Source organism: Oncorhynchus mykiss, chromosome 11 (genome assembly GCF_013265735.2).
Source record: "Oncorhynchus mykiss isolate Arlee chromosome 11, USDA_OmykA_1.1, whole genome shotgun sequence".
Classification (NCBI taxonomy): domain Eukaryota; kingdom Metazoa; phylum Chordata; class Actinopteri; order Salmoniformes; family Salmonidae; genus Oncorhynchus; species Oncorhynchus mykiss.
In genome coordinates this window covers 51,724,052-51,746,172 of record NC_048575.1, presented here as the reverse complement: position 1 = coordinate 51,746,172, position 22,121 = coordinate 51,724,052, and the positions used below count along the sequence as shown (strand labels likewise).

Sequence of the window (22,121 nt, the reverse complement as noted above, 5' to 3'; positions counted from 1 at the left end):
GACTAGGGATAGCCAAGGATATCAAGGTCAGAAAGCATCAAATCTGTGCCGGTCACCATCAATGATCTGTTATCAAGGACAGAAAAGATTACCAGTGCACACTGAAGCTACATAAAGTGGGCCTATGTGACAACCAGGAGATATGTGATGAGGTGTCAGTGTTCGATAACCAGTATGAATTATACACCTGGATTGTGCAACAGTTTCCCATTATTCTTTTAAAAATTCTTCAAGTTCTGTCAAATTGGTTGTTGATCATTGCTAGACAACCATTTTCAGATCTTGCCATAGATTTTTATAAGTAGATTTAAGTCAAATCTGTAACTCGGCCACTCAGGAACATTCACTGTCTTCTTGGTAAGAAACTCCTGTGTAGATTTGGCTTTTTGTTTTAGGTTATTGTCCTGCGGAAAGGTGAATTCATCTCCCAGTGTCTGGTGGAACGCAGACTGAATCAGGTTTTCCTCTAGGATTTGGGTGTGCTCAGCTCCATTCCATTTATTTTTTATCCTGAAAAACTCCCCAGTCCTGAACGATTACAAGCATACCCATAACATAATGCAGCCACCACTATGATTGAAAATATAAAGAATGGTACTCAGTAATGTGTTGTATTAGATTTGCCCCAAACATAACACTTTGTATTCAGGACAAAAAGCAACTTGCTTGCCAATTTTTTTGCAGTATTACTTTAGTGCCGTGTTGCAAACAGGATGCATGTTTTGGACTATTATTATTCTATACAGGCTTCTTTCTTTTCACTCTGTCAATTAGGTTAGTATTCTGGAGTAACTGCAGCAGGGGGGCCACATCAGGATTTTGAAATTCAACGTATTTTTGGGGGGACCAATTGTTTGTTAAATTCAATTTGCGGGGGCCTCCTGAGTGGCGCAGCGGTCTAAGGCACTGTATTGCAGTGCTTGAGGTGTCACTACAGACCCGGGTTCGATCCCAGGCTGTGTCACAGGTGGCCGTGACTGGGAGCCCCATGAGGCAGCCCACAATTGGCTCAGCGTCGTTCGGGTTAGGAGAGGGTTTGGAAGCACGGTTGCCAGGTGTATGGTGTTTCCTCCGACACATTGGTGTGTCTGGCTTCCGGATTAAGCGGGCATTGTGTCAAGAAGCAGTGCACCTTGGCTGGGTCGTGTTTTGGAGGACGCACGGCTCTCAACCGTCGCCTCGTCCGAGTCCGTACAGGAGTTGCAGCGATGGGACAAGACTGTAACTACTACCAATTGGATACCATGAAGATGCTATGTCTCCCGGGCCGGATTGAAGTGCCCGGCAGGCAGTACTTTGCCCCCCCCACCCCTTGAACTACAGTATAGTACAATGTTGTTGATCCATCCTCAGTTCTCCTACCACAGCCATTAAACTCTGTAACTGCTTTAAAGTCACCCATTGGCCTCATGATGAAATTCCTGAGCGGTTTCCTTCCTATCTGGCAACTGATTAGGAAGGACACCCGTATCTTTGTAGTGACTGGGTGAATTGATACACCATCAAAAGTGTAATTAATAACTTCACCATGCTCAAAGGGATATTCAATGTCTGTTTGTTTTTTTGTTTTTTACCCTTCTACCAATAGGTGCCCTTCTTTGCAAGGCATTGGAAAACCTCCCTGGTCTTTATGTATGAAAATCACTGCTCGACTGAGGGACTTTGCAGATAATTGTATGTGTGGGGTACAGAGCTGATGTAGTCATAAAAAAATCATGTTAAACACTATTATTGCACAAAGAGTGAGGCAATGCAACTTATTATGTGACTTGTTAAGCAAATGTGTACTCCTGAACTTATTTAGGCTTGCCATATCAACGGGGTTGAATACTTATTGACTCAAGATATTTCACATTTTCATTTTTAATTCATTTGTAAAAATTTCTACAAACATACTTCCACTTTGACATGAAGGGGTATTGTGTGTAGGCCAGAAACAAAACCCATCTCTATTTAATCCATGTTGAATTCAGTCTGTAACATAATCAAATGTGGGAAAGGTGTGAATACATTCTGAAGCCACTGTAGCGAAAGAAACAGCCCTGGCGCTGTACTTATCAGGCACATTACACTTTGACACATACACCTCTTTGGTGTTTATGCTAAACTACAGTTGGAAGCTTAAAGTCATAAAATGCTTATGTGAAAGATGGAAACAAAGCTTTAAAAATGTCTTGCACTGTCAGGAGCAGGAGTTTTAGGGTTTGTGATTAATTCTATTTGGATAAACATGAAAGGGAGGGGAGAAATGGCTCCAGCTCTAGGAGGTAGGGTGTCAACTGATATAACCCAGCGCTGACATCCAGCAGAGCGGGCTCGCTCATTGATGTGGCAGCGTCTCATTTTCACCAGTTTGGGAGCAGACAGTTTTGCAGTGCCTTGCGGTTCTGAGTTATCTTCTGACTTTGTCTAATTCAATCAACACAACTCAGATCTGACTGTGAAATGGCACTCAGATCACTTCACGCTCAGCAAGTCAGAAAACACAGAATAAGTGGAACAGTCAAACTGACAAAATGAGCAAAGCACATAAGAAATAACTGCTACTTTATCTCGAGCTGAGACCTCGTCCACTGTGGATGATGAGGAGGTGGGCATGCAAGCTGGCCATCGGCTTTCTGTTGAAGTTACAGGATGGCATTCAGAGGGGACACAGGAGTCAAGTGCTGTGATGACGCTGCAGATGCTGCCTTGCTGTAATGTAGTGTACAGTAGGAGGTCAGCTTGTCACAGGAGACTGAATTCCCCCAGTTAATCACCTCCTCATAATGCTGATGTATCATTTCTGATACAACACTACCAAAATAGATAACATACAATTATCTCCAACATATACACTGGATACTGGCTCTACCAGACAAAACATTTTAGCAAACAGACACAACATTCGGATTTAAAGGCCATTAGGGATTCAATAGTTTGCCGATTTCGAGTGGGCGAAATGGTGGGAGAGAAAGGAACACAGGAAGGGAACACCCACCCTCAGCCAGCCCCCAAAATAAGCCCTGCCAGATCACCACAATCCCCTTCCATTCACCTCCTAATTCAAAGCGCCATCACATTATTAGATTTAATAAGCTCAAATAGCAGTTTGGGCCCCATCGTCATTATAAAGCCTTTACTTTCCTGCTGACTGCCAAATCTGTTTTGCACTAGCTACAGACTGCCAAACCCAACAATGGCAGATTAGTGAAGCCCTTCTCCCTTTGCAACAGAGGTTAATAACAAGTGACGGGGCTAAGTCAGGTCCAATTATGTATGCTGAGAGATATTATAGTAGTTTGTTACATCAGATGGTTATTGGATTAAACAGCATGCACAACAATTACACTTAAATTTTAATTTTCGGCACGCATAGGAAATAGGCTCTGAGTCTGAGAGAGCATGTGTCAGAACAAAGGCAGTATTACAATAACCCCTATTGTTCTATCTCCCACTTCTACTAGACATTAGGGCTGGGAATTGCCAGGGACCTCACAATATGATATTATCACGATACTTAGGTGCCAATACGGTATGTATTGCGATTTTCACGATTCTATATGTATTGTGATTCAATACTGCGATTTTGTTGAGATTCAATGTTCCAAACATATTGCTCACCATATGACTGCTGCAAAGGGACAAGAGAGAGCCATGAGAAAATGAGTTTTAGATCAGTCATGGAAATAAAAGTGCTGAAAACAAATTGGCTCACTATTTAAAAAGAAGATGGAAAAACACTAGAGTTTTGGTGCAGGTACAGCAAACTAGCGCAAAAAAGAATATTGCGACAGTCAAAAAGACACGATATATCGTCAAAAATAATATCCCGATATGTAACTATTGATTCCCCTCCCCCCGTCACTACTACTGTGGACAGATCTATGATGATGGAATGATAGTGAGAGAGTCACGACACTAGTGAATCGTTTTCACACATTAATTAATCAATGTTTTCAAACCAAATTTGTGGACAGATCTAAATTAGATAACAATTACAATTTAACTAGGCAAGCCAGTTAAGAACAATTTCTTATTTTCAATGACGGCCTAGGAACAGTGGATTTACTGCCTTGTTCAGGGGAAGGATGACAGAATTTTACCTTGTCAGCTCAGGGATTTGATCTTGCAACCGTTCGGTTGCAAGTCCAATGCTCTAACCACTAGGCTACCTGCCACCCCAAACCTGAAGTTCACTAACCCTTGCTAGCATTTATTGAATTGACCAGGCTACTTTAAGCCTTAGTCATTGGTTTTATGTCTTCCTGAATACAGAGTTAGTCAATTTCTCTATACATTTCCATGTAGTAAATCTAGTCTAATTTACAGTATCTACCTTTCCCATCCATGAAACGACCAGAACAATGAGACAAAGTCAATCATCCAAAGACCTTATTTTATAGTGCAGATGAGAGGCCTGCGGTCTGCAGAAATGAAAGCCCACCAGAGGAGATAGTAGCCTAAACACACAACTTTAACAATGGCAGGTAGTAGGGCATTCTGTCCAGTGGTCATCCACCCATCCCTGCACCCCACACTCAGACAGCCCAGTTAGCCAATGCATTGTTAGCACTGCTGGGGTAACTGCAGCCCACCATTAACCCATCCTCTGCTTTATGAGATGAGATCAGCTGTCCATATCTGCCAGAAATATGGACTTCCTCATCTGCAGTCAAATGCTCTTCCCATCTTCTCAGAAATGGCTCATACATGTTCCAGCTCCGTTATACCTGCTGCAGCCAGGCAGCCAGAAGCAGGCCAGGGGAGAAGGGGTTCAATCAGTGTGTCTCCTGGGGTATTCCCCACTGTCCCGTTCCCTTCCATAAATCTCAGTGCTTTACGATTAAGTACATGAAATGAGTCATAGATCTGGACGGTAAATAAGATCTTGTCAGTGGAGCTGAGGCCAAGCCAGGCTCCTCCTCCTCCAGAGAGACCCTCAGTATCCCCGCCCTCAGACTACTGCTATTGAACTGAAGCTAAAATGTTCCAATAAATAAGGCTGATATTTTCCTGTGGACGTTTATGGTGCCACTCTGAAGCACGATTTGTAAACATATATAGAAAAACAGAACAGCAGTGTAAATTCAGACAAATTTACTATTTTGCTGTAAATTCAGGCACTGGCTCCTCTCTTATCGATATTATGAAAAAACATCACCATTGGCAAGAAATCCACAAACCACCTGACCCTCTACTGTCTAACGCATTCACATGCTGTTGCTATGACAATGTACTGTGTTTGTATCTTTTGTAGAAATGCTTCTCACTGGTAAAAAGCTAGGTAATCAATGAATCAATCCAGCCATCTAAAGCAGGCATATCCATACTGTACATGTATGAATCAAAGATGTATTTCATGTACCGAAGGCATTTATTAGACTCTTAATGCATGCATGAAAGTAACTATGCAAATATCCCTTTTGAGTAGATTCACTTTTATATTTAAACTTATGGCAATGTTTAGGAATTTGAAAAAACAGTGTGTCTGAAGAATGCTCTTGTGGACCTGACAGACCGGTCTCAGGGCCGGCCCTGAGGGTTGATGAGCTCAAAATGTACTTAGAAGTACTGATGGACACTTGCTTCCCAGCCTCAGCTAATCATTGTGGCCGGTTCGTTTACACTGGTCCAAAATGACTCCCTGAATGAAAGCCTTTGCATATTAAGCAGACAAACAGACAATGGAGACACACTGCTGGTGCACAAGAGAGGAACCAAATATCAGCAGTGACATGGTGGGAAGAGACACAGTGTGCTCTAGAGTGTGTACAAATGGAAATTGACAATCTAATTGATAGTCAGCAGCATGTTAGATAGATGCTATTCAAATACTGTGCATACTGAGAATGTATCTTGAACATAGTGCCTTCAGAAAGTATTCATACCGACTTATTCCACATTTTGTTGTGCTACAGGCTGATTTCAAAATGGATGAAATCAAAAACAAATCTCACCCATCTACACACAATACCCCATAATGATAAAGTGAAAACCTGTTTTTTTTACATTTTTGAAAATGTATTGAAAATTAAATACAGAAATATCTTATTTGCATAAGTATTCATACCCCTGAGTCAATACATGTTAGAATCCCCTTCGGCAGTGATTACAGCTGTGAGTCTCTAAGAGCTTTACACACCTGGATTGTACAATATTTGCACATCATTGTTAAAAAAAAAATATTCAAGTTCTGTCAAGTTGGTTGTTGATCATTGCTAGGCAGCCATTTTCAAGTGTCTCCATAGATTTTCGAGTAATGTGATTGCTGGCACAGTCTCGTTCCGCAGGATGGTTAAATCTGCTTTTAAAGTATCAGAAACCTCCTGTATTCTGGCCTCAATCGTAGCAACCACCTGTGTTTTCATTTCAACTATCTCAGAGTGTAGTAGTTTGATGGCCTCGAGAATGTTCATTTCAGCGCCGCCAGGCCAAGCCGCGCCCCCGGGTGAAGTGTGCGTCCCCGGGCCCTCAGACTCAGGAGAGGGCGGTGATGAGAGCGGGTCTTGTAGGCCGGGTTTTCTCAAAGTCATGCTCTTGGCCTTATGTTTGGTCGACATGCTGACATTCGGAAGCAAAGTAGTCTTGGTTTTTACGGAAAGGGATCACCAAATTAATATTTGAAAATAAATACGGTTCTGCTGCAGAATTCACATAAACTTTAAGAATACCACGGGAGCAAACGGAAAACACATCAGTCGCACATGGCGTCCCCTACCATCCCATCTTGTCTCCATAGATTTTCAAGCTGGTTTAGGTCAAAACTGTAAATAGGCCAATCAGGAACATTCAATGTCGTCTTGGTAAGCAACTCCAGTGTATATTTGGCCTTTTAGGTTATTGTCCTGCTGAAAGGTGAATTTGTCTCCCAGTGTCTGTTGGATAGCAGACTTAACTAGGTTTTCCTCTAGGATTTTGCCTGTGCTTAGCTATATTCCGTCCTTGCCGATGACAAGCATACCCATAACATGATGCAGCCACCACCATGCTTGAAAATATGAAGAGTGGTACTCAGTGATGTGTTGTGTTGGATTTGCCCCAAACATTTGCCTCAAGACAAAAAGTTGATTTATTTGCCACATTGTTTGTAGTTTTACTTTAGTGCCTTATTGAAAACAGGATGCCGGTGTTTGAATATTTTGTATTCTGTACAGGCTTCCATCTTTTCACTCTGTCATTTAGGTTAGTATTGTGGAGTAACTCAGTTTTCTCCTATAACCTCCTATCTTTTTATTTTTACTTACAGTTGAAGTCGGAAGTTTTACGAGTCATTAAAACTAGTTTTTCAACCACTCCACACATTTCTTGTTAACAAACTGTAGTTTTGGCAAGTCGGTTAGGAGATCTACTTTGTGCATGACAAAAGTTATTTTTCCAATAATTGTTTACGGACAGATTATTTCAGTTATAATTCACTGTATCACAATTCCAGTAGGTCAGAAGTTTACATACACTAAGTTGACTGTGCCTTTAAACAGCTTGGAAAATTCCTGAAAATGATGTCATGGATTTAGAAGCTTCTGATAGGCTAATTGACATAATTTGAGTCAATTGGAGGTGTACCTGTGGATGTATTTCAAGGCCTACCTTCAAACTCAGTGCCTCTTTGCTTGACATCATGGGAAAATCAAAAGAAATCAGCCAAGACCTCAGAATTCTAGACCTCCACAAGTCTGGTTCATCCTTGGGATCAATTTCAAAACACCTGAAGGTGCCACGTTCATCTCTACAAACAATAGTACGCAGGTATAAACACCATGGGACCACGCAGCCGTCATACCACTCAGGAAGGAGACGCGTTCTGTCTCCTAGAGATGAACGTACTTTGGTGAGAAAAGTGCAATTCAATCCCAGAACAATAGCAAAGGACCTTGTGAAGATGCTGGAGGAAACGGGTACAAAAGTATCTATATCACAGGAAAACGAGTCCTATATCGACATAACCTGTCCACTCAGCAAGGAAGAAGCCATTCCTCCAAAACCGTCGTAAAAAAAGTGAGACTATGGTTTGCAACTGCACATGGGGACAAAGATTGTACTTTTTGGAGAAATGTCCGCTGGTCTGATGAAACAAAAATAGAACTGTTGGTCATAATGACCATCGTTATGTTTGGAGGAAAAAGGGGGAGGCTTGCAAGCTGAAGAACACCATCTCAACCGTGAAGCACGGGGGTGGCAGCATAATGTTGTGGGGGTGCTTTGCTGCAGGAAGGACTGGTGCGCTTCACAAAATAGATGGCATCATGAGGCAGGACAATTATGTGGATATATTGAAGCAATATCTCAAGACATCAGTCAGAAAGTTAAAGCTTGGTCGCAAATGGGTCTTCCAAATGGACAATGACCCCAAGCATACTTCCAAAGTTGTGGAAAAATGGCTTAAGGACAACAAAGTCAAGGTATTGGATTGGCCATCACAAAGCCCTGACCTCAATCCCATAGAAAATCTGTGGGCAGAACTGAAAAAGTGTGAGCGAGCAAGGAGGCCTACAAACCTGACTCAGTTACACCAGCTCTGTCAGGTGGAATGGGCTAAAATTCACCCAACTTATTGTGGGAAGCTTGTGGAAGGCTACCCGAAATGTTTGACCCAAGTTAAGCAATTTAAAGGCAATGATACAAAATACTAATTGAGTGTATGTAAACTTCTGACCCACTGGGAATGTGATGAAAGAAATAAAAGCTGAAATAAATAATTCTCTCTACTATTATTGTGACATTTCACATTCTTAAAATAAAGTAAACCTAAGAAAGGAATTAAATGTCAGGAATTGTGAAAAACTGAGTTTAAATGTATTTGGCTAAGGTGTATGTAAACCACAGACTTCAACTGTATCTACCAATAGGTGCCCTTTTTTTGCGAGGCATTGGAAAACCTCTCTGGTCTTTGTGGTTGAATCTGTGTTCACTGCTTGACTGAGGGATCTTACAGATAATTGTATGTGTGGGGTACAGAGATGAGGTCGACATTCAAAAAACAGAATGAGTCCATGCAACTTATTATGTGACTTGTTAAGCTAATTTTGACTCTTGAACTTATTTAGTCTTGCCATAACAAATGGGTTGAATACTTATTGACTGAAGACATTTCAGCTTTTCCTTTTTTATTAACTTGTAAAGAAGTCTAAAAACATAATTCCACTTTGACATGATGGGGTATAGTGTGTAGGCCAGTGACACAACATCTACATTCAGGCTGTAACACAACAACATTCGGAAAAAGTCAAGAGGTGTGAATACTTTCTGAAGGCACCTTTCCTGAGAGTCCATTTTTAGTCATGTCTGATTCAAAAGAAATAAGTCTGTTTCAGTTTCACAACGGCCATTTCTCAGCTTAAACACTAAGTCCACATATCTCTCTATGTCAAACAATGATGTCTCAAGAGTGGTACAAAAGTAATACGTTTGAAGGTTTTAAAAGAAAACCAGGCATGCAGTCAACGTGGAATTCAAAAGCCCGGCTTCCACAGTTGTAGAATCAGAGAGTGAATGGAGGAAAACAACCGTTTCATAAAAACCCCAAAACAACTTCCCAAGTCAGTAAGAAAGGAACCTTTTAAAGGGATAGCAACTATTGTTCATCTTTGCACAATGCCTTACTTAAATACAATATGTGTACTTTAATAATGAATTATGCTGAAGCATCTTTAAACTGAGACACAGGCGATATTTGAGAGCAATTGAGAAGAGTGATAATAAAAGAGCAAACGAAATGAAAAACGACTTGTATTTCTCTGTAGATATTGAGTCATCACTAGATTCTGACAGCAGTTGTGGAGTGGGCATTGAACATCGGGTTTATAGGCCTCGTTATTTAACATGTTAAGAGTCTCCCCATGGCTCTATGAAAATTTGATGGCAGTATTACAGCTAGTTCGCTGGCTCCTCAGTCCTACTCAACGTTTATGCGCATGCAAATGGGTGAGAGAAGCCAAGGCAGATATGATAAAGACCTCTCTATTGGACACACACATATAATAATGATTGTCCACTACTGTGTTTTCCTACAGAAATAGACACCCTACTACACCTTCAATATGGAAAACTGGAGAGAGGTAGATTTGCTGCAGTGGTGCACGGCCTGACTTAGCCATTTTCTGTCTCTGGATCTGCATACAGTAAAATAAAAAAAAACATTCCTGTAAATAAAGATGGCTGTCCGGCAACTGTCTTCCCAGCAACAATGGTATTGACCGTAGTCAGATGCTAAGCTGATTAAAAATTGATCCATTTCGAAAAAATCTAATCAACTGAACAGGATTCTTTCATAGGGTGGAGTTGGCGTAGTGGTGGTGGTGGTGGTGGGATGGGGGGGGGGGGGGGGGGGGGGGGGGGGGGTCAGCAGCTGACATAGAGGCAGACCTGTCATTAGCCCCTGCACCTCCACACAGCCCTCTGCACCCTGCACCCCAGCAGCACACGTCCCTAAGCGCCCTGGGACCAGACACGACCCAGACGCCCTGAATTATTCAAAAGTCTAGTAGAGGCTACGGCCACCAGGTCTATTTATGCGTGGCAGAGGAGGGTAGTGGCTCTAATGGCCAGTCCAGAGGAGCCCTGGGTCCCAGCGGAGTCACCCGTGGAGGGAGGAGGGGAGGAGGGGCCATAGCACAGGGCTGCAGGGGATGTGAGAGCGAATTCATCAGTGGCTGAGGTCACAGCGGGTTAATGATGCTGCACGTCTAGACGGACGCCGGGTTCACACCCTGCCCAAAAGGCTATGGGCAGTGAGGCCAAGGTCCACTAATACTTTTATCTCTAAAGGAAAACCGGTGCCAGAACATTAACTCTTTGGGGGCATTTATAATAAGCTGGTGTTATTGACTGTTGCCATGGATCCACACATGGTTACACTGGGTGCATCCTCCCTTTCATATTTCAACCAACACATAAACCGAACGAAACAATGACCGGCTGATGATGATTTCTATTGGTATTTGCAATATGTTTTAATGGTGCCGTCTACCGCCACACGCTATCTAAACAAAAATCACTCAGCTGTAGAGAGAGTTCACTTCATATCAAACATAACTGAATAAATCTAATTAGAGGATAACTCTTCAAATGATGTTCACTAGGAGGAATTCAAAAGCTCGCCTGGGCAACCCCCTTGATTACTGACTCCATACACTTACCCCCTTATCATCACACAGACAATTAAAACAGCTAGAGTGGCACCCCCACCACGGCAGAGAGTCATTCAGTAATCAGGGCGAGAGGATGAGGCACAAGGGTGGGGTACACTTTTGGCAACCGTCCCATCACCATGAGTTCTATCTATCACCTTGGCGACCATGTTCCAGTGCATCCCGCCCTCTCCCTCTCTAAGGGATGAGCAACTACAGGAGAAACAGCCAGTGGAGACTACAACCCCCCCCCCCCCCCCCCCCCCCCCCCCCCCCCCCCCCCCCCCCCCCCCCCCCCCCCCCCGTGTATTCCTGAGATTAGCCGATCAACAACAGCAAAGCATATATCAAGTCAAAGTAGCAACGGCAGAGAGGGAAGTGAGTTCATATTCCCAAACGGACTGCTCCCAGATGAAAGGTATAGTGTACTCAAGCATCAAGCCATTGTCAATTGAGAGGACAAATAGACAATAAAGTCCAGGCTGGTGTTGAGCGGCATATTTCTAATATCATCCAAAAGAGATTCAAGGTTGAGTTCTTTGAGAGAGAGAGAGAGAGAGAGAGAGAGAGAGAGAGAGAGAGAGAGAGAGAGAGAGAGAGAGAGAGAGAGAGAGAGAGGGAGAGAGATAGAGAGATAGACAGAGAGAGAGAGAGAGAGAGAGAGAGAGAGAGAGAGAGGGGGAGACAGAGACAGAGAGAGAGAGAGAGAGAGAGAGAGAGAGAGAGGGAGACAGAGACAGAGAGAGAGAGAGAGAGAGAGAGAGAGAGAGAGAGAGAGAGACAGAGAGAGAGAGAGAGAGAGAGGGAGACAGAGACAGAGACAGAGAGAGAGAGAGAGAGAGAGAGAGAGAGAGAGAGAGAGAGAGAGTGATGAAGCGGAATGACTTCAGCCTTCAATAGATATAGGCCTATTTACGCCCAGTCTCTGCCACTGCATGCGCTCTCTACTTACCCTGCATCTGATGCCAAGAACATTTACTGTTGAGGTCAACATCCCTGCCATGATTGAACCCAACCAAGGGCATCCCAGGCTATACAGGACACACATCTCTCCCATTTACACAAATGCAATTTCCACATCTCTTTCCCTCAAAGTGACTCTGCACATAACTCAAGAGATCCACGTGGGCTCTCCTGATGGCGATGTCACAACAAAGAGAAAGGAGGGGGAGATGCACGATCAACATTCAAAACACTGGGAAAACAGTAATAGACAAAATACAACAACCAATGTCAAATGTGTCCTAAACACACATTTTATACACAAGCATTGCAAACAAGTTGTAAATATGTGGTGTAAATCACAGTTGTCTTATATATATATATATATATACACTGTATATAACATTCATCCACCACAAAATTCCTCAGTCACTCCAAAAATGGGCTTCATATTTTGCACACACATGCAATTTGAGAGCAACATGAACTCATCCTCTTTGCAAAGACGGTCATGCTGCCTAAAGCTACAACTCTTAATGTGAGGAGAGAGAGCACCTAGGGTAAGGGATGCGCCTTAAATGCTGCCCTGTTCAGCAATAGGTCCACTGGTGTCATAATAAAGGCCATGGCCCTTAGGTTTAAACCTCCCTATTCCTGCTCTTCTCTTCAGGGTTTTCTTCCTCCAGCCCCATCCTGCAGAAGCCTGGAGCAACGTTTAGCTAAACCTGCTGGCCTACGTAGGCAGAGAGAGTCCCCTGAGGGCTGAACAATCAGACAATTTCAAGATCATGAAGCATTAAACCAATCCCGGCAGGGTACACTAATTAAACAGCCGAGCCCGGTACAGCCAACCAATCCCCACAGAGCAATTAAATCCATCCCCTCTAAAACACTGTAGAACCTGTCTGGGGAAAACCGCAGAGGAGAGAGAGAGAGAGAGAGAGAGAGAGAGAGAGAGAGAGAGAGAGAGAGAGAGAGAGAGAGAGGGGTGAGTGAGTGAGAGCGAGAGAGAGAGAGAGAGAGAGAGAGAGAGAGAGAGAGAGAGAGAGAGAGAGAGAGAGAGGGGTGAGTGAGTGAGAGCGAGAGCGTGAGAGCGAGAGCGAGGGAGAGAGAGCGAGAGAGGTAGTGAGAGAGAGAGTGAGAGACGGAGTGAGAGAGTGAGAGCGAGAGAGGGAGTGAGCGAGCGAGCGAGAGTGAGCCAGAGAGGGAGCGAGAGAGGGAGCAAAAGCGAGAGGGAGGGAGTGAGAGCGAGAGGGAGGGAGGGAGGGAGGGAGGGAGGGAGCGAGAGAGAGAGGGAGGGAGGGAGCGAGAGAGGGAGAGGGAGGGAGGGAGCGAGAGAAAGAGGGAGGGAGGGAGCGAGAGAGGGAGAGAGGGAGGGAGGGAGGGAGGGAGGGAGCGAGAGAAAGAGGGAGGGAGGGAGCAAGCGAGAGCGGGAGAGAAGGAGGGAGCAAGAGAAAGAGGGAGGGAGAGAGCGAGCGAGAGAGGGAGAGAGGGAGGGAGCGAGAGAAAGAGGGAGGGAGGGAGCGAGTGAGAGAGGGAGAGAGGGAGGGAGCGAGAGAAAGAGGGAGGGAGCGAGACAGGGAGAGAGGGAGGGAGCAAGAGAGCCAGAGAGAGAGGGAGTGAGAGAGCGAGAGAGGGAGCGAGCAAGAGAGAGAGGGAGCAAGAGAGAGAGGGAGCAAGAGAGAGAGGGAGCAAGAGAGAGATAATATATAAAAATGAATCTGGAAAAAGGGGAAAAACTATAGGGGAATGCAGTAAGAGACTAACATGGGAAATTGAAAAGGAGTGATTCAATTCGGCTCTTTGTTCTTCTTCTCCTTTATTTTATTTTTAATTACGATTCAAAATGCCTGAACAGTCCCTTTGTTTTAACTGGGGGGGGGGGGGGGGGGGGGGGGGTCTGTGACCACATTATAATGCAAAAACAGTGACCCTGTTGCCATGAAAGATTGCATATTTAATTCCGATTAGAGAGTTCAGGAGCCACCTTGAAACTAGCAGAAAGAGAGACTGCCTTAGGGCCTACTTTACACACGCGCAGAGCTGCTAACACAGTCGCAACACACAATCAATACCCCCAACGTCCTCCGCCACCAAAATAAATTAGAAAGTGACAACAGAAGAACGACATCAGTTGCGATTCCAAAAGAAGTGGTTGCATGGAAACGAAGGCGTGTGGAATGGGGAGCGGGGAGCATGGCTATGTGGGGGCAGAACTGATCTCTGGGACATTGCTCTCTTTTATCCCTCAGGACATAGTGACTTTATCAGTCAGATCATTAAGGAAACACACTATAAATAAATCCTTATGAAACACATTCACTTTTTTTAAATGTACATTTGCAGTCTGTTGTTCAACTACTTAGGCCAAAAACAATCAATTAGAAAAAGGTAAAGGAGCCAAATGTGAGGGGGCAATCAGTCTAAGTTGAGTCTCCATTTACCCACTAAAGCGCATACATCTTGAAACCCATCAATGATCATAGACAGAGCAAGACATCAATCAAGGACCCAATGAATGAATGAATGAATGAAAGACCCTATTGTTTAGTCTACATTTGTATGGCGAGTAGCAGAAAGATATCTCCTCCCGTGTTAACTGTTACTTAGATGGAAGTTCAGCGACAAGACAAATGCATTTTCCTCGTGACTTTATAAAAAGCAGAAATCACCAAAGAAGAGATACGACAAGAGCAGTAGTGGCGTCAGGGAAACAGTAGCCTGGATGGAGAGATAGACTTGGTCTCTCTTTTTCTCGAGTGAGGCGGTGTATTAATCATAGAGCAGCGCTTCACGTCTACACTTCCTGTTCCTCTCCATTAAAAATGATAAACTGTTCCTCTTAAAGCCACTCGCTCGCTTCACGGTCCCAGTCTGCACCTTTCGTAGTAAAAAAGCAGAACTCTTCTCAGATTTATTCCATCCTGCTCCCATTGTTGGAGATGAATAAGATAGTAATTAACTGGAGCGGGGGTAGCAGCTGCACAAAGACAGGACTGGCTAACATAACAAGCCTGATCCATCTGTTTTTGCTGTAACCCACCTTTTGTGTTATTTCTATAAAATGGAGGACATCTGCTTAGCGATAACAAACGCAGTTTGGATTCTCAAAAGAACCATTGAAAGAGAGGGACCATCTTTTCTCAGGTCTTCCCTCTCCTGTTGAAATGAGGACAAATGGGCCCTAGAAAGATGTACAACACAGAGCCCACCGTATCCCTCCTCTCCAGTAAACACTTTGAGCAAAGACACATAATAAGAGCCCCGGGATCCCCATAGAGACCCTTGAGAAGAGCAGGGAAGCATTGATCTCATGAGCTTAGGGGCCCAGGAGCACCCTTCACACTACGCTCACCTCTGCTGCACAACAGAACAGGCCCGCCAGCATCACCAGCACACATCATACACCATACAAAGCCCAGCTCTCACACAAAAACCAGGGTTCCTTCTTTTTTTTTATCCCTGAAGGACAAAATGGACAATAGAGGGAATGAATTAAAGCCACTGAAGCCCTGCCAAATACAGCAGGGGAAGGGTGGAATAGGGACGAGAGAGAGAACGAGAGAGAGAACGGAGGAGAATTGAGGGGATTCAATATAAGCTCAGTAAAATGAAAAAGAAAGGCTTGGTGTTCAATACGTCTGCAATGCCGTCACAGTCAAAACAAATAAAGAGGGGCCACTGTAGAGACACCGCTCAATATGGACTCGCTGGGCAGGGGACTGGCTGTCAGCAGGGAGAGAGGACACAGATTTATACCCATACCGATGAGCCATTACCTCTCCCCTGAATCCTCCGTCTCCCCTCGCCCGCTTGCCTGACGCAGTGCTAAGAAAGAAGAGCATGCCTCCTGCAGAGTAATGTGTCCCTGAAGTTTTGTTAAACCTGGTTATTTACTCCTGCAATGAAATTGCTTCAGTCTAGGAGCAGCGGAATAAAATAAACAGGAACATGAAATAGATCATGCCTTTTGCGAGAAAGCACTGTCAACTACCAAATGGGGATTACTGCTGAAAGATTGGGGTGCAGGCTTTGGATAGGATAGGGCTTTTAGGTAGGTCTGAATGCTAAAGCAGAGAGTGAGACACCGGAAGAGAATCCCAAGGGTCACGAACAGATGATCCGAAACTAATCTATGATACCTTAATATTAATAATATCCAAATGTAGATCCTTGTTAGAAATGGTCTCACACCGTTGAAAAAAGAAAGCCTACCTCCGAGTTTAGTGAAAGCATGAACTTATCATCATTACAAAAACATCCTCACGCACACCCATAACAAACCGAGTGTACTTATTCTGCAAACAGGGAGATGAATGAGGCAAAATGGCTGTGGATGGCGGCTATGGAAATCTGCTTGAAGGAAGGTCAACGTGATTAAGCTGACGTTAATGACAGGTCTACTCTTTCTGTGGGAATGCTCACCGTAGCTGTCTCTAAACCCATTTGTCATTCCACTCCAAATGCTGAAGCATCTGCTTTGAAGTCTCTACCACTAAAGCTACATAGAGGTTAAACAGCTTAATGCTGAAGTCAGTTTCACTTCTCTCTCTCATGTTGCCTGCATTTTATGTACCCGGGTTATGGCTCCTGGATTTCACAACTCAATTTACCCCAGCTAGTCCTGTAAAAGCTGTCTATATTCTTATTTGCTTTGTATTCGCTGTCAAAGAATAAGAGAGGGGCTTATGGTAAACGAGACCATGACAGACGTTAACCTTCTGATATCTCCCAATGAGGAGGAGGTGTGAAAGCATGTTGGAAGAATGTTTTAGCAGGGTACGGGATGCAACGCAGATCTGTGGTGGTGATGCTGCAGCTTATGTCCCACTGCTTTTTAGAATGATGCTTGATCCACTGAGGCCTTTAGAGAGAGGCCAGTCAAAGAGGAGATTGCAGTGACAGCTCTAAAAGGATGGACATATCTTCCCCTTACTCTAGTAACATTTTGTTTAGCATTTGAGGTCGGCTTCAAAGCTTAGCATCCGTCTCTGACTCTGCATGTGTTTGTATGTGGGAGTGAGTCAATAAAAAACTGCACATCTGCATTACCTTGCGTGCACGAGTATGGCTGTCCTTACGTGATTAATATGTACCCGATGGAGGAGGTAAGTGGGGCTCCCGAGTGGCGCAGCGGTTTAAAGCACTGCTTCTCAGTGCTAGAGGCATCACATACAGACCTTGGTTCGATTCCAGGCTGTATCACAACCGGCCGTACCATAGAGCGTCGTCCGGGTTAGGGTTTGACCGGGGTAGGCCGTCATTGTAACTTGCCTGGTTAAATAAAATATATATAGAAAAAAGTGCACGTGCGTGCATGTATGTATGTGTGTGCGTGTATGTGTGTGCATGTATGTGTGTGCAAGAGTGTGTCTGTCTTTGTGTGCATTTTCTCATTGCATACCCTGGGGCTCTGTCTCCACCGATGCTGCCTCCCTGGGTTGCCCATGCTGTTTGTTGTTGAGGCTATCAATGGATGCCTCAGGAGCTATTCCCCCCTCTCCTCCTTTATAGATCACTCATTGGACACAGTTTTCTCAGGACACAAATCCTAACCCTCCTTTCAACCCTATAGTGCCCTAGACCTGGCATTTCCGGAAAATGATTAGATTATGGTAGCGCCTAATGTTACAAAAACAAAAGTATTAAAGCATGAATGAAAGGGAAACAGAGAGCTGTTTTCACAGCCAATTTCAGATTGCAGGGTTTAGGGGGGCGGGAGCTGCTAGCAAACGGCGTACAGAGAAAGCAGCCAGGCTCACAGGATGCAAAGCAATTTCACTGTTTGGCAATAGTGTTGTCTCTGTCTGTGGATTAGAGCTGACACGAGAGTGCCTGAGTCATGCTAAATGCAGAACAATCACAGCCTTTTGTTCCTGATCTCGACTCAATCCCTCAGAGGATGATGGAGAGAAGAGAATGGAGATGCATGGGGCTGGAAAATGGCATCAAAAAAGCATATTGCTAATAAACCATATAAAATGAAACACAGAATTACATCACTTTAAGACAACAGAGGGATCCTCAAATGAATTGAATATAAACTGGGACCACAGTAATGATATTAAACTAAAGTTAGGGAGTACATTTGGATACGCTTACTTGAGACTTTGAAAAACCACATTGCATTACACTTCAAAATGTACCTGATTGATAGTTGATTACTTTAAAGAAATAATCTTCTAAATACATGATATTTCCTCAATTCTATTTTGGAGAGCTAATGTGTGACTTTATATACGAATACAATACACAATGTTATTACAATGTAATACCTTCTCATAAACTGCGTCCTCTTGTAGTCAGACCTCACCTTGGGTCTGAGAATGCTCCCTACTGGCTGAATGATCTCCTGGGCTTTCTCCCTATTGGCTGAGAATTGGCTTGGGCCTGGCAGGAGCTGGCAGGACAGCTCCTGACCCGTCCTTTTCCATGGTCGCCAACAGAAATGCCATCTGGCTGGTGTGAATGATTACCGCGGCAATAGCCATGTGACCTGCGGCCAGCGAGAACCAAGGTCACTCCACTTCCATGCTCTCACTTTCCCTGCCCTGTTTTTACAAAGCTGTGGAGGAATCATTCATCTCAGACTATTCTACCACAGAAATCTAGTTCATAGACATGGTATATTTCACAATCCTGTTTGTTGATATTGATAATAGCACTGAAAGGGTGATGGATTAAAGTCTGTCTGTGATCAGAGGGGCATGTCACACTTTGATCTGGAATAGATGATTCATAGCAATGTTCTTTAAAATAGACACCAGGATGTTGAATTGAAATGAAGCAACAATGGAAGGTACTCTGCTAATGTAACATGCCATGTGACATGTTTTTATCCTATGGCATCGGTATACCAAAGAGCAAGAATAAACTAAAAGATCTCCCCTGCGCTTCAATTATGTCTCACTTAGTTTATAAGCATATTATTACCATTTGCTGGTGGTGATCTCCAGATATAGATTGCCACTAGTATCCTTTATAAAAATGAATTGAATTTCAAATTGTCAATATGCAAATACGACCTTGACCATTATGGAAAACCATGTCATCAAACTAGCAATGCACAAAATACAAGATGATTTTGAACCTGGACAGACATATAAATTGCAGCCCAAATGTTATGGTGAATAATTTCTGTCAGTGACAGTTGATTAATAGAATAATTCATAAATTACTTTAGGTATAGAGCTACATTATACACTGAGTGTAGAAGGACACCACCTCTTTCCATGACATAGACTGACCAGGTGAATCCAGGTGAAAAATATGATCCCTTATTGATGTCACTTTTGTTAAATGTGACTGCAACTCAATATTAGGAAGGTGTTCTTAATGTTTTGTATACTCAGTACATTAAGAACACCTTCCTAATATTGAGTTGCAATATATATATATAGTGTGTGTGTGTGTGTGTTTTATAGCTATTTCTATAGATTCTAAAGTGTTTTCTTCACTACAGAAACTCCAACATGACTGACATCAACATTGGGATGTTCAAGATGTTTCTATTGAATAATATTATTCAGAAACGACATGTTAGACATGTTCTTCTTTTCAACCTTGCATTATAAACATTACGTTTTCAAGTTAAGGTAATGTGCACAAGTACAGTGAAATTCCTTTCTTGACAGCTCTAAACCCAACAATGCACTAATCAATATCAACGTAGTAGTAAAAAATAACATAAGTTAGAATTACTATGTTACACAGAAGATCAGTGGCCTTCCTCAACGTTGTCATAGATATCTGGATCTTTTTTGTTGGAAATACTTTATTTTGAGCTAATCTTAGCACAAAAGCTTTCAGACCTCGTTCAGGAAGGAAAAATTGAATTTTCTCATTTAATTAGTCTGCTGAAACCTGAAAAGCGGTCCTTACATTGGATATTTGATTCTAACATTGGCCACTAATACAGGGTTGCAGCAAACGAATGATGTAAAAGCATGCTATTTTGTAGGCTAACAGGCAAGATGTGAATGAACCCCTACGTAACACAACACAGCTCAACTCGCCCTTTGGATCCCCGACTACATGAGTAGTCTAGCGATTGGGGGGCAGAATAACAATCAGCTCTGATTTCTTCTCCGTAGGCTTTTCCGCAGGACCTGACTTGCCATGCTCCTGTCATTTCTCATGTTACAGAACATCAATCATACGGCAGACAGTGCCCTTGCGCTGGCCGAGCCTGATTTACAAACATTAGCGGGGAATACAATTACACAGTCCTTGCCCGAATAGCCTAGTGCTCACAATGCGGCTTGAGATAAGGGAACCGGGCTGAAAACAGAAAACCTTATTTCGTACTGAGACGCACAGATAGGCGAATTACATCATCAACACTGTGGCTTTTTAGTGATGTCAAGTGTTACCGAAATGTTATTGAAACTGGTTCATTATAAATGCTATAACATATGCTACATTGGAAGTCAGCAATATATTGTGAAACTATTTGTCAATTTACTAGACAAGTTTGTAAAACCGACTGGATCATTGACAACTTTGTGATAATCATTTTACACGCATGTTACAACGCGCACCACCGGAATGACCAATAGCCTAAATAGGCTACATGATAACATCATAGGTAGACTAAGCCTATCTTCTAGTTTTCTGATTGGGTTATAGTCTAAAAGAGAAATAACAAACAGACAATCAATTAGCATGGCTATATGGCTTGAATAAACGATCAAGATTATTTAGCAGATGAACAGAAAAAAAACTTTCATCAATCTAATTGTGCAAACAAAGTTGATTTATATAAAAAACGAAAGACAACATTTTTTTTTTATCATACATAGAAAATAAAGTAGAACCAAATGTCGCTAAAGAGATGCAGTAGAATGCACGACCATCATGTACTCATAGAATAAAACATTAAGCTGGTAAAAAGTTACGTCCTCGGAGCTAAATTCATGAGGGCATAAAAAGTTTCCGTTCTCTATCTACACCATGATGAGCACTATAAAGAAAGAATCGTATAAAAAAATATAAGGGTTAAATCGGTTATGTTGATCCCAGCGGTGAACGCAGAGCGAAGGCTATACAGTGCGCCTGTGCTACTCTATGGTCGGTGCTCCATCGCTGATCAATGATTGAACTGAACAAAGGCAGAAGAGGATCAATTTCTAATAACTATCAATGCAACGCCGCCGATGTCTTTCTCCATTCGTCCACAGTTTACACATTTCACATAATTTTAAAGTACATAATGTTATATGAACAGATATAACCAGAAGGGTAAAGGATAACACTAACCTGAAGCCGCCGTAGATTAAATTTCTTCCAATATTGAAACATCGATCCCACATCGGCGGCCATCTTGGGGATATTGAAGAGATTTTTTTCAGCGGCTGCAATAAATATGTGGGCTGGATTCCCCTCGCTAACAACGTTTACGATAAGGCTACTCGTTCTACTTGAACAAAAATAATAATGAACACATGAACGTCCACTGAACTAACACAAATATGTTTGTTAAAAAGCAGTGATATCCCGGTGGACCCCGAGTGCTCTTTTCTACATAAAAAAAGAATATCCATGCATTTGTGCAGTCCCGGATATTAACTGGACAATTGCACTTGATTTTGGTTTGGCAAAGTTATCAATACTGACGTAAGGGGTTGACCACAACCGTCTGGAAAAGGGGAAGAGAACAACAATGTGACCTATGCATATTGTGTTTATGGAAATCCGTCTACAATAGAATGAATAAAACAGTTGCGTCCATATCTTGAGTCCTAAATACTAGTAGGCTACACAGCATAGTCTACCTCTGTGTATGTTTACACCTCTCCTTCCATTAGCTTATGCTACAAATAACAGTGAATGGGTAGACTAGGCTATGCACAAAAAAAATCTAAACCCATGAAGTGCATTTGTATTTCTGCTCATCAGAAGCAAGCGGCGCAGATCGTAACCATTGCGAATGCATCGACCTACGCTGGTGAACTAATACAAAATTGTTTACTCTGTGACCATGTTAAATTATGACCATGTCAAAATGTGAAATAATACTGCAAAACTGCTTATATAGTTTGCCTAATTTGAAATAATAACTTCATAATAACT

The 22,121-nt window shown here is 42.9% G+C and overlaps 1 protein-coding gene across 4 annotated transcripts in view; it reads right to left on the bottom strand.

Moving 5' to 3' along the window:
• The window catches only part of cux2b (cut-like homeobox 2b), a 122,414-nt gene extending 100,729 nt beyond the window's left edge, over positions 1 to 21,685 (bottom strand). For 2 of the 4 annotated variants that reach the window (XM_021621280.2, XM_021621282.2), the window contains exon 1: positions 21,309 to 21,685. In XM_021621280.2, the coding sequence (XP_021476955.2) occupies positions 21,309 to 21,371 (63 nt within the window). In that variant the 5' untranslated portion in view covers positions 21,372 to 21,685. The remainder of the gene's footprint in view (positions 1 to 21,308) is intronic. The other 2 variants (XM_021621281.2, XM_021621283.2) reach the window with 1 other exon arrangement.
• Positions 21,686 to 22,121: the final 436 nt, after the last annotated feature.